The sequence below is a fragment of the Myotis lucifugus genome, unplaced genomic scaffold (assembly GCF_000147115.1).
Source record: "Myotis lucifugus unplaced genomic scaffold, Myoluc2.0 scaffold_1751, whole genome shotgun sequence".
In the NCBI taxonomy this organism is placed as follows: domain Eukaryota; kingdom Metazoa; phylum Chordata; class Mammalia; order Chiroptera; family Vespertilionidae; genus Myotis; species Myotis lucifugus.
In genome coordinates, this window is record NW_005872799.1 from 1 (window position 1) to 12,238 (window position 12,238).

A 12,238-nucleotide genomic window follows, 5' to 3' on the forward strand; every position below is an offset into this window, starting at 1 on the left:
CCCACCAGAAACCTTCCAGCGTGAGCACACAGGGCAGGACTCCCATTTCTCAGAATGTGCAGCATTTTATTTACAGCCGCCTGCTGCATGGCTAGTCCCCTGCCCTGCCAGGGAGGGTTGTTTGTGGGGTCCTGCCTGACCGGGGTCAGCACAGCAGCACTATCAGGGGCGTGGCTGAGTGAGAGCCAATCTTAGCTGGTGCTGGCCTTTGGACCATAACTCGACTCTTGGGAGCATGGCCCACCTGTCCTGTTCGCTCATTCAACACAGCGCAGACCAGGAGGAGTGGAGGAGACAGTGCTGTCCTGCCAGGGCTGGGCTGGCCACGTCATTTCTTGCTCTTCCGTGTCCACTTCTTTTTCACGTCTGGCTCCTGGCACCCAGGCACCTTTGCTCTGGTCCCTGCCTGAGGCTGCCGCCGCCTCTTGCGTGCACCTCTCCCACCACGGCCCCCGGGCTGTTCCTGGGGCGCAGTGGGGTCAGCCCCTGGACCCTGACGCCGCCTCTTTCTCTCTAATCTGGAACTCAGGTCTCCACGTGGGTCCTCCTGTTCATTTCTCCCTGAAACAGCAAGGCCACATAATGAGGTGCGTGAAGGCCTGGGCTACTTCACTTCAATGCTGATCGAAGGTGCCAGCCCAAGGCAGCAGAGGACACGAGAGCACCTGGCACAGAAGCACCGACAGCCTCAGGAGCAGACATGCACCAGCAGCCGGGGCCCTGCACAAGTGCGGACATGCTGGCTCCTGATACCAGAGAGGCAGCCTCAGAAAGAGCAGTGAGCACAGGATCAAGGCAAAGACATGACAGAGGGGGCGGGCGGGCCCAGGCTCAGTGCACTGGGAGTGGAGGTGATGCTGGTCAGAAGGGACAGGCTCAGAAGCAGGGCCGGGAGCAGGGACTCAGCCTGGTGCACCAGAGCCATGAGATGGCATTTGGGGGCTGCTGGAGTAGGTGCTCGAGTGGGTCCTGTGCCTGCCGCAAGGCCCAGATGTGAAATTATATGAACGGCGGGGACCTGGCCAGAGCAGTGGTGAATCGAGAGACACTTCAAAGGGCACAGCCCATTTCACTGCAGCAGGCAGCCCCAGGCCTGGTGGTCTGCAGTGGGTGCGGGGCCTGGGTGACAGTAGCAGAGTCGTCCTTAGTGAGGCTGTCACATTCTCACCACAATTGTGTGGACAGCTGAGGAGGAGGGAGGAGGCAGGGGAAGGAAAGCCTCTAGAACAGCGGTTCTCAACCTGTGGGTCGCGACCTCTTTGGCGGTCAAACGACCCTTTCACAGGGGTCGCCTAACACCATCCTGCATATCAGATATTTACATGACGATTCATAACAGTAGAACATTACAGTTATGAAGTAGCAACGAAAATAATTTTATGGTTGGGTCACAACATGAGGAACTGTATTTAAAGGGCCAGAAGGTTGGGAACCACTGCTCTAGAATCAAGGAGAGCGGTGAGGCGAACTGGTCTCACGTGGACACTGAGGATGAGTGGATGGGTCAGAACACACAGATGCACAGAGGTTGGCCACCGAAGGAGAGAATAAGAGAGGGCAGCCAGAGCAGGGAGCTTCCTCACCGCCCGGTCCCGGGTCACCTGCTCGTTCCCCGCCAGGCGCTGCGCCAGCTGGATCTCAGGGGGGAGCTGCACCCGCGGAACCAAGGCGATCGCCACTGAGAGCCCCAGGTACCAGGGATAGCGCCGCTGCGCTTCGCCGGGTCGCGCGGTGTGACGTCACACGACCGCGCCGGCCTGGCCCGGGCCCGCTCTCAGACCGTCGGTGCCTGGGAGGGCTTCTCCCTGGCCGCACGCCATCGCCCCGTAGTGGCGGGACAGCGCAACGACAGCTCTAGAGAGTTGTAATTAAAAGGTCACTAAACTTGTGCCCGCCTTTTGGGGGGCGGTAGTTTAACCTGGTTGATGACAGAGGTTCTTTAGCAAAGAAAACCAGCGAGCACAGATAGAAGGAATGGAGGAATTGGAGAAAACTCTGTGCAGCCCCCAGTGAATCTTTGATTCAGGGTGAAAGTCATCAGAAAATGGCAATAAGATAAAGAAAGGTGGTCCAAGCTATCAGTCCCCGCCCCAAGAAATGGCCACTATGGGCGGGGGGCCCTCCCACGCAGCAGCCGCACCTGTGGGAGGTCAAAACTGACCTTCATCCAGCCTTCAGGGCTGCACCCCAGCTGCCAGGACACAGGAAGGCTGAGCAGGGTGCACAAGAAGACAATCACCACCCTAGTCTGGGACAGTTTGCAAGACTGATATCATCACAGAGTTAAAGTCATGGATGAAGGAAGGAATGAACAGCTATATAAAGGAGGGGATGTACTCCTTTACATATTTGCATATACAAATCTTGATTGGATCCTGGTTCAAAGAAAAAGCTCTATGTCATTTGGGGGTCAATTGGGAAAGCTTGCATATGGACTGGATGTTGGATTATAGTGCAGAATAATTGTTTATTTTCTTAGGTGTGACAATGTAGTGTTTATGTTCATGCAGAATGGACTCAGCAGATTTTTTCTGTGAAGGGCCACGTGTCAGGAACCTCAAGCCTAGGGTACAAGGATGGAGGGCTATGATCTATTATGGCAAAGGGACACAAAGCAAATCAGCACAGGAAAAGGTCATACAGAGGGAGTCCAGGAGACACCAGGAGGAGGCTTCCAGAATCCTCTCCAGGTGGAGACACACAGGCCACACTTACCTCCCCAGCAAGGAGATGTGACAACACATGTGAGATGTCGACTACCAGGAAGCAAAATGGAGAAACACCCACTTCCTCTACATTAGTGAGTACAGGATAGTTAACATTTACAGTAAGTAGAGATGGTATGTGGGCAGCAGCATAACTGGTGCCAATGTGGTAATGCCTCCAAGGGGTTTGGAAAAGAAATTTACCGGGACTTATCAAAGGTATCTTATCCTAAATGCATAAGAACAATGAGCAGGTCTGCTTTTGGGAACGATTGGCCTTTCACTAAGGAAGCTATAGGCCAGGGGTGGCCAAACTTTTTGTGAGTGCGTGCCAAAACCGGCAAAATTTCTGACTCAAAATTCTTCTGAGTGCCAACCCTAATATTTTGAGAACATGTTAGGACTACTTGATATCTCTTAAGGTGTATGTATGTGAAGAACATTGAAGAAATAATAAAATTTATTCGAGCGACACAAACACAGTATGATGAAAAATACATTTATTTTTTAATGTATACATGTACACTGATAGTCCGACAGAAAACTTTAGGACTCCATTTGATATTATCAGTGGGACTTTTGCTGCTGCATCACTGATGACAGAGATTTTACATCAGGTTTATATTTCTTGACATTCGGCGATATACACAAGCTACTACTTTCATCCCTCAGGCTACGCCTATTATGAGACTTAACAAAATTCACACTGAGAACAAAGATTCACAATCGTATGTGGATGAAACCAAAACACTGGTCAGATCTAGGGAGATCTGCACATCAGATAAGGCAGAGGAGTAGAAATTGCTCTTCCCCTCTCTCGTCAATCCATGTCTATGGTCTTTAAGATAACTTGTTATGTAAAATTATTTATTTATCTAAGATGCACCTACACTGAATTTATCTGAACAATAAAAAAGTCCATATTAAGAAAAAAATTGTTAGTGGAAGATTATAACAGAGGGTTTCGAGTGCCAGCAAAAGTTACTGGCGTGCCATGTTTGGCACACGTGCCTGGGGTTGCCCACCCCTGCTATAGGCCTAGGATGTGATTACCTGCATGACCTGCCCAGCTACGTATTTATGAAGGAATCACCTTTGCGGTTACTTTCAGGCTCAACAAGCAGCGCCCAGAGCTTGTCAGGTCTGCTATGTAGCCCCTTTTTCACTCATTCAGTCATTCAATTATAACTGAATTGTAGTGGTCTCTCCTTCCCCTACACACCTGGCCTCCCACCCTTCCTTGAATTACACACCAGACTCTTTCCTGGAAGGTACTGAAAAAGCTGGACTCTCCCGCTTACCTGCTCATGGGCCACTCCCATTGGGGTTCTGCACGGAGCCTACAGAAGGGAAGGCTGGGCCTCTCCTGCAGTCAGCACCCAGCAGTGGCAGAGGCCCAGCATCCCCTGAGTTGCAGCCCTGGAGTGGGGAAGGGGGTGTAGCTGGATTGCCACTTCCACCCCAACCTAAGGCCCTGGGAGGCATCTCATCGCTGGACTTCTTTGTGCGTCCTCTGCTCACACACCTCAGCCCTTCACTATGTCCCTGGATCACACGCTGGTGACATCCAGAGTGGCTGATGCAAGGTGGGTGCTGGACCAGGTCTTGCAGATGAGAAGTGCAAAGCAGTCCAATGCACTGGGGAGTGAGGCCAGGCAGGCCTGGTCCTGGACTCCAAGGTGCCCTGGCAGTCTCTGTCCCCAGCTACTTCTGGAGCCCAGTGGGCACAGACGTCTCTACCCACTGCTCTTGGGGACTCTCAGGTCCAGCTCCCACTCACCTCTGGGTCTCTCCCACCTGGAACCTGCCCTGCAGGGGGTGTGGCAGCGGAGGTTGTAGCTTCCAGAGCTCAGGCCCGGGGTGTGGGTTTGCAGCTTCACAGGGAGGAGGACAAATCACAGGAAGAGGGAAGAGCAGATGTTTGGTAACCAGCTGTCTGCCCTGCCATGCAGCTGAGTCTCAGATTTAAAAAAGTTCTCTCTGATCTTTGCTCTCTTTCTGGACCAGGCTCCCTACCCAAATGATTTAATATAATCATTTTATTTTTTGTTCCGCCCTTTATTTTAGAGAGAGGAGGGGAGAGGGAGAGCAAGGGAGAAACATCAACGTGAGAGAGAAACATTGATCAGTTGTCTCCAGTTTAGGGCCCCAGGGGGATATGGAACCCGAAGTTGAACCCACGACCCTTTGGTGCACAGGAGAAAGCTGCAAAGGACTGAGCCACCCCGGCCAGGGCCTTCCCTGAATGCCATGAGGGGAGAGGTGGAAGTTCTCCCCACCCCATGGCTGGGTCTTGGTCGCCCTCCGCTCAACATAATCAACAAGCGAAAGTGGCACCTTTTGGAGGCGCGCAGAGCCGGATACCTCCCCCGCGTGTCTCTGTGGCCAATAAGACCAACACCAAACAGGGCACACGCACTGCAGCGCACGCCAGTGGTCCCCAGGCGGCGCCCTTCACAGGGACCAGGTTGTGCAAGACACAGTCCCTCGCCCAGGTCCCCCCTCCCTACCCGACTCCTATGCCCCACCCCACGGCACCCCACCCCTAACCGGCTTTGGCGCCCCGCCGCTCCCACCGGACCGCCCTCCTCCCCGCCCCCCCTGTGGTTCCGCCCCGGGTCACCTGAGCCCAGGACTTACAACAGAGGGAGGGCCATGCTCTCAGTTATAACCCTCGCTCTGCCTTCGCTGCTAATCTCACTCGCAGGCCATTGCTCTGTGCCCGCTGCTCTTCCCTTCTGTGCCTGCTGCTCCGTGTCCGCTGCTCCGCCATGAGCCTTACGATGAGGGTGCGCCCTCTGAAACCCGGCCCGCCACGGCCGAGATCCAGGCGATCGCGACAAGGTAGGCGGCCGGGTCCTCCGGAGCCCGGGTCGGGTCCCGCCCTGTCCGCAGAGGGGCAGCGCCCGCCGGGATGCGGAGGGTATGGACGCTGGGACAGGGACCCTGGGCCTCGGCTTCTAGAGGGAAGGGCCTGGTGTGCTTGTCCTGGGGCGGTTCCAGTCAGTGAAGCTGGGGAAGGGTCTGCAGGGGTCCTAACTTCTGCCCTGCCTTATTCCAGTGCTCCTTGTGCAAGTAAAACAAAAACAGACACCAGGCTGGGATGCAGAGGCAGAGCCTGGTTCAGACCCTGGGCAGCGCTTGACTCCTGTGCCTCAGTTTCCTCGTCTGTAAAGTGGGCATCACTGGGGTGCCTTCACCGAAGGTTCTGGGGAAGGTGGGCTGGTGGGGCCACAGGAAGGCTCAGGTTCTGAGAAGACACAAAGTCAAACAAACCTGCTGCTTTCCTAACCCCATGGTCGGCAAAGTGCGGCTCCAGAGCTACATTCGGCTCTTTGGCCCCTTGAGTGTGGCTCTTCCTAAGCCTTAGGAGTACCCTAATTAAGTTAATAACAATGTACCTACCTATATTGTTTAAGTTTAAAAAATTTGGCTCTCAAAAGACATTTCAATTGTTGTACTGTTGATATTTGGCTCTGTTGACTAATGAGTATGCGACCACTGCCCTAACCCGATAGAACCCCCACACCCCACCCATTTGCTCAGGTGGTTTAGACCAGGGGTGAGCAAACTTTTTGACTCGAGGGCCACAATGGGTTCTTAAACTGGACCAGAGGGCCGGAACAAAAGCATGGATGGAGTGTTTGTGTGAACTAATATAAATTCAAAGTAAACATCATTACACGGCTGGTTTAGACCATCTGACCACAGTAAAGGACGGTGAGTCAATCCCATGAGACTTTGAAAATGAGGAATGTGTAGGGACTGCGTGGTGAGCCAGCTTTGGCAAAGTTCCTCTCCCACACGGCTCTGAAGCCCAGCCTCTCCTGAGGTTCCCGGTTCCCAGGCCTAAGGAATTCCTCACTTGCTGCATGAACTGTGAATGCCCATCAGCTCAGGAGAGAGGAGTTGCTGTCTCGGGCTCCCTGATGTGGTGCTGGTCACTTGAAAGTGACAAGTAAAGGGCGGTCACTATTGATGCTGGGGGGCAGTTCTTGAGGGCGGGGCTTTGCCTGTGGCTCCTAGAGGACAGGGCAGGGACACCCTCTTGCTGCCTCAGGTCCTGACTCCTCCCCAAGCTCTCTGGGCTGCAGGTGTGGAGGACACAGGTCAGAGAGGGAGCCCTGGCCAGAGGATGTCAAAGTCCCAAATTCTGGCTCAGCCTCCTCAAGTAGTGCCCACCAGTACCCACCTTGGCCTTCCCTGGCCCTCTGCAGTCTCCTGGCCCCGTGAGGGCTGGTTCTGGCAACTTCCTCCCCATCCCCAGGCCTTTCGTGCTCCCCTTGGCTCTAGTACAGCCCGTCTTTCTCCCGGTCCACAGTACCATCAGTGAACTGTCACCACGGGCAGTGCCTGGAGGCTGCCACATGCCCAGTCCCATCTCCTGCATTTGGGTCTTCTCACCATTCCTGCTTTCCTGCCTCCACTCCTGAAACAGGCCAAGAGGGAGGCCATTCCTTCCCAGACTCCCGTGTGCGTTTGTGTGTGTCACTCATCCCCACAGGCTTGTCCACCTTCTGCAGGGTCAGATCCCTGCGGACCAAACATGACACCTTACATGACAGGTAAGCACTGAGACACAGGTAGGCCTTCAGTGAGAACCCTGCTGCCTCATGCAGAGGGCAGAGGAGTGGCAGGAGGGGCCTGCCTTCTTCATTCCTGACCCTCCCTCCTGTCCTTAGCTGCTGACTCCATTCTCCCTCCATTCTTATCCCTGGTTAGGGCCCCTCCCTCAAGGCGCAGGCAGGCCACATGCCTCGTGCCGGCCCCGAGTTTGACAGGCTTGGTCCTGCATTGCGAGGAATACTCTGTAAAGGGTGGGCCTTAGAGGTCAGTTTGTAACATTTGACATGAGGCCGCAGCTCCTGTGTCAGTCACTCTTGCAGGAAGGAAGACACTGAGTTCCCCTCTCTCCTGCCCCCTAGGTGAAGTCCCAGCTGGAGGAGAAGGAAAACAAGAAGTACCCCACTTTCAAGGCCACGGAGTACAAGAGCCAGGTGGTCCAGGGGACTAACTACTTCATCAAGGTGGAGTGTCTGCTACAGGGGTGCTCATGCAGATGTGGGGAGATGGGGGACTTACAGGAGCCAAGACAGGGGTGCTTAAGGGGGTTCCTGTAGCCTTGGCTGCTGTGGCTCAACGGATAGAGCGTCCGTCTACTCACAAAAGGGCCTGGGGTTTGATTCCCTGTCAAGGGCGGGTACCTGGGTTGCAGGTTAGATTCCTGGCCTCAGTTGGGGTCCATGCAGGAGGCAATCAGTCAAAGTATCTCTCCCTCTCTCTTTTTCTCTAAAAAATCAATAAAGATATTTTTGAAATATTAAAATGAGTGTGCATGCACTCCTGCAGGCCTCCATGGAGGAGAGAAATGAGCTTTCAGGGCAACTAAGGGCTCTGAGGAGTGCATGTAGCATGCCAGGGGTGCTGGCTGGGGTGATGGGCATCTGCTACGCCCAAAGGAGGAAGACGGGATTGTCACCACCCTAGTGGCTGATGCCCTGAAGCAGTGGTTCTCAACGTTCTGGCCCTTTAAATACAGTTCCTCATATTGTGACCCAACCATAAAATTATTTTCGTTGCTACTTCATAACTGTATTGTTGCTACTATTATGAAACGTAATGTAAATATCTGATTTGCAGGATGTTCTTTGGGTGACCCCTGTGAAAGGGTCGTTTGACTACCAAAGGGGTCGCCACCCAGAGGTTGAGAACCGCTGCCCTGAAGGGACTCGGCCTCCAGGCTCTCAGGGCCTTTTTCACACAGTCCGCCAGGCACAGGGACTTGGGGTCAGAGGCAGCACCTGCCCCCCTCACTCGACTCTCTTTGCAGGTTCAAGTTGCAGATGATGACTTCGTGCACCTTTGTGTGTTTCAAAGTCTCCCTCAGGAAAACAAGGCCTTGGCCTTGCACAATTATCAGACCAACAAGACCAAGCAGGATGAGCTGGACTATTTCTAGTTCTGGATTTGAAGTGAACCTTCGCCATGTGGTTCTCTGTCACGTGTTCGCGTGTCGGGGTCAGAAATGAACGCCGTCTCTATGCTGTGCCACTTTCGCTGGAGGGGCTGCTCTGCACCAATCTGGTGTCTCTGCTTCTGACTTTAACAGCGTGATTTTCCTCCCAACCAATGATCTTAACTAAATTGCTTTCCAAGAGGGCTTAGATGATCCCTAAATAAATACATTTTTAAGTTTTTACAAATTTCTTCCTTTGCTGTTGGTTTTTTCTTCATCTGAAACCATAACCACCAATAGACGTGTTTACAAAGGTCTTTCATGGTCACACGCCCGGCCTGAGACCCTCCACCTGAGGAGGAGAGCCCAGCGGGGTTGCCCCAGGTCCCAGCCATTGGGGTTCGACCCGGGGCCCCAGGAGTCGCTCCAACTACAGCTCTGAACTCTTCGTCCTGTCTCCAGGCCTCGGTTGCCCCCGTAAGTAAAAGGACGTGAACGAACCCGGTTCTAGACCATGAGTTCCAGATGTGCTCAGTCACACTGTTTCCGTAGCAGCAATGACAGGGCAGGGACCAACGTGTGGCGCAAACCTGCTGCACAGCTGCTCAGAACCGGTGGGCTGGGAGGCCGTGCCGCTCATCCCCTGGGCTGCGGGCACCTGCTCAAAGCCTGAGCCTCTGGAAGGGCCCGTTTTAACAAGGGTCCTGCCCATCAGTGAGGTCAGTGCCTGGTTGGTTTGCCATGAGTTTGTGTGAAAAAGATTAAAAACAGGGCCCCTGACATCAAAGGAGTAACGACTACTTGGTGAAATTTCTACCTGTGTGGCTCAGGGTCAAGGTAGAATATGTGTTCCTGAGGGTTAATGTCGGTCTGACATTCCTGAACCCCACTCGGCTCCCCTGGTCATGTGGCATTTTGTCTGTGTCCTGAGGTCATGAGGAGCGTGGAATGATGAGACAGTGAGCATGAGGAGCCTGGAGAGCAGCAGTGAGAAATCTCTGCACAGTGAGCTGTGTGCGTCCCCGTCCCTCCATGAACTGGAAGAATAAAACTTTCATATCACCCTCTTAGAGTCAAGCAACTCTGCACTCAACAGAAGATGGAACACAGTTCCCACCTGGGGACTTTCAGGGACCGGCAGGGGAGACGGCATTGAGGGTGCTAAGCAGAGCTGACAGCCATGCCCTGCTCTGCCTGGTTAGTAATGGGTGATTGCTTAACGGGTGTGGGTTGTGCCCAGGGTGATGAGGCATCTGTGACAGGAAAGGGGAGACAGTTACACAAGGCTGGGAGGTACGAATGCCCTGGGCTGTGCAATTGAAGTGACTCAGGTGTACTTACTTCCTGTGAATTTCACCTCACTAAAAACATAGCACAAGACAGTCAACCAGAACCAGTCTGGGGGACCCCTTTGGCAGAGTATTTGGGGAACAAATCGCCATTCATTCCCCAGCACTTGCTGCAGGGACCACCTCGGGGTCTCCTGGCAGCGACCTCTCTTCTACAGGATGCTTTTTGGGTCCTGGTACTTGGCCGGCCAGTGAGCCCTTCAGGCTAAGCTGGTAATGGCGCCCCTTCCCTCCAAGTCCCCCTGGGGTGCTGACCACCCCACCCCTTTTACTAAGCACTCAAGTCACTGGTCAGTGCCATCTATTTCCCCAGCACCAAGAAGACAGTGACAAAGGGACCCGCCCCGCCCTTGAGAGTCACAGGCCCTAATTCTCCAGCTGTCCAGGCAGGGACAGCTAAGCAGCACAGGGCGGTCAGCGTGGGTTTGAGAGGCAGAGTCAGGTGCTTCAGACACAAAGCAGATCCCGCGGCCTCCCGCCTCTCCTTGACTTTCTCACAAAGCCTTTTACTGGGGGATGCCCTGAGGGTTTATCTACAAAATGTGGGAGGGTGTATTGTACCTGCTGGGCTAGTAGGACCAGAGCTGTCACCACCCATGTGTGAAGGAATTAGAACCCAGAAGGGGCAGTGACACCTGATGGATGACCAGAGCTTGTCCTCACAATCTAGCAGGGATGGGCCAGGAAACGGAGCCCCACCCTCCTGATCCCAGGGAAGGTCTTGCAGGAACCCTGAGTGGGTAGGGCACCAGAGTGGGTTGGCGGGGAGGGGACTTGGGCCACGATGAGCAGGGCAGGGCAGGCCCTTTCTTTAAGAGGGAGATATTTGCCCGGCCAGCATGGCTCAATGGTTGAGCATTGACCTATGAACCAGGAGGTCAGCCTCATTCTCGGACAGGGCACATGCCAAGATTGCAGGCTGTATCCCCAGTGTGGGTGTGTGTAGGAGGCAGACAATTGATGATTCTCATCATTGATGTTTCTCTCTCTCTCTCCCTCTCTGAAATCAATTAAAATATATATATATATCCTATCCAATAAAAGAGAAATATGCAAATTGACCATACCCCAGAACGCTTCCCAGTGGCTAATCAGCAGGATATGCAAATTAACTGCCAAACAAGATGGCGGCCAGCAGCCAGGCAGCTGAAGCGAACAGGAGGCTTGCTTGCTCCAGTGATGGAGGAACCGAAGGTTCCTCGCCTGCCCCCGCCCAGCTCTGAGCTCCAGATGCAACAATGTTGCAATTATAGAAGCTAAACAAGCTCCAGAAACCTGCTTTCAGCCTGCAGCGGGCTCAGAGCTTAGAGCAGTAGTGATGGCAACAGAATTTCAATTATAGAAGCTAAACAAAGCCCAGATATCTGCTTTCAGCAGCCAAGGCCTCAAGCTGGAGCCAGCCTCAGAGCTAAAGCCGGCTCTCAGCTCCAGTGACAGCCATAGAAAGTAAATAAATCCCAGAATAAAAAAGACAAAAAAAGAAAAAAAGGAGTGGCTGGGAGCTTCAGTCACCCGCCAGCCTAAAAAAAGCCCTCAGCCCCTCATCCAGACTGGCCGGGCACCTCAGTGGGGACCCCCACCCTAAAGGGGGTGCAGGCAGCCTAAAAACAGCCATCAGCCCATCATCCAGACTGGCCAGGCACGAAAACGGGACCCCCACCCTGATCCGCGACACCCTTTAGGGCAAACCAGCCGGCACCCACCCGTGCACCAGGCCTCTATCCTATACTACAGGCAGGGCGGGACAGCGCGAGCTGCCATCTGGGCCCCATGTGCAGCCCTGGGCAGCGGAGCATAAGCCCCGCCCCCTTCCGGGACCACTATGTGCCACCTGAGTCCCTAGCTGGGACCCCCGTGCCGCCTAAGCCCCACACTGCTAAGCCCTGCCCCCAGCCGGGACCCTATGACTATTGGAGAGCAGGAAAGTGCCACTGGGCCCTAGGTCACTGTGGTGATCTGGCCATAGGTAAGTAGAAAAGTGCAGCCTGTAGGCAGCCCCCAGCTGCGCCTGATCAGGGAGCAGGAAAGCCCGGCCTGTAGGCAGCCCCCAGCTGGGCCTGCTCCCCAATCACCATGGGGATCTGGGAGCAGGAGAGCAAGCCCGGCCTTTGGGCAGCCCCCAGCTGGGCCTGCTCCCCTGTCACCATGGTGATCCTGGAGCAGGAAAGCCCGGCTTGCAAGCAGCACCCCATCCTGCCATAGCTCAAGGGAGAGTACAACATGCAGTG

The 12,238-nt window shown here is 54.2% G+C and overlaps 1 protein-coding gene across 1 annotated transcript; it reads left to right on the forward strand.

Annotated features, from left to right (window-relative positions):
* The first annotated feature begins 5,336 nt into the window (after positions 1-5,336).
* Positions 5,337-8,910, forward strand: LOC102436042 (cystatin-B-like). The gene is made up of 4 exons (XM_023748738.1): positions 5,337-5,549; positions 7,027-7,178; positions 7,631-7,732; positions 8,536-8,910. The coding sequence occupies exons 1-4, from the start codon at positions 5,477-5,479 to the stop codon at positions 8,662-8,664; spliced, it is 456 nt and encodes a 151-aa protein (XP_023604506.1). The 5' UTR covers positions 5,337-5,476; the 3' UTR covers positions 8,665-8,910.
* The last annotated feature ends 3,328 nt before the right edge of the window (positions 8,911-12,238 follow it).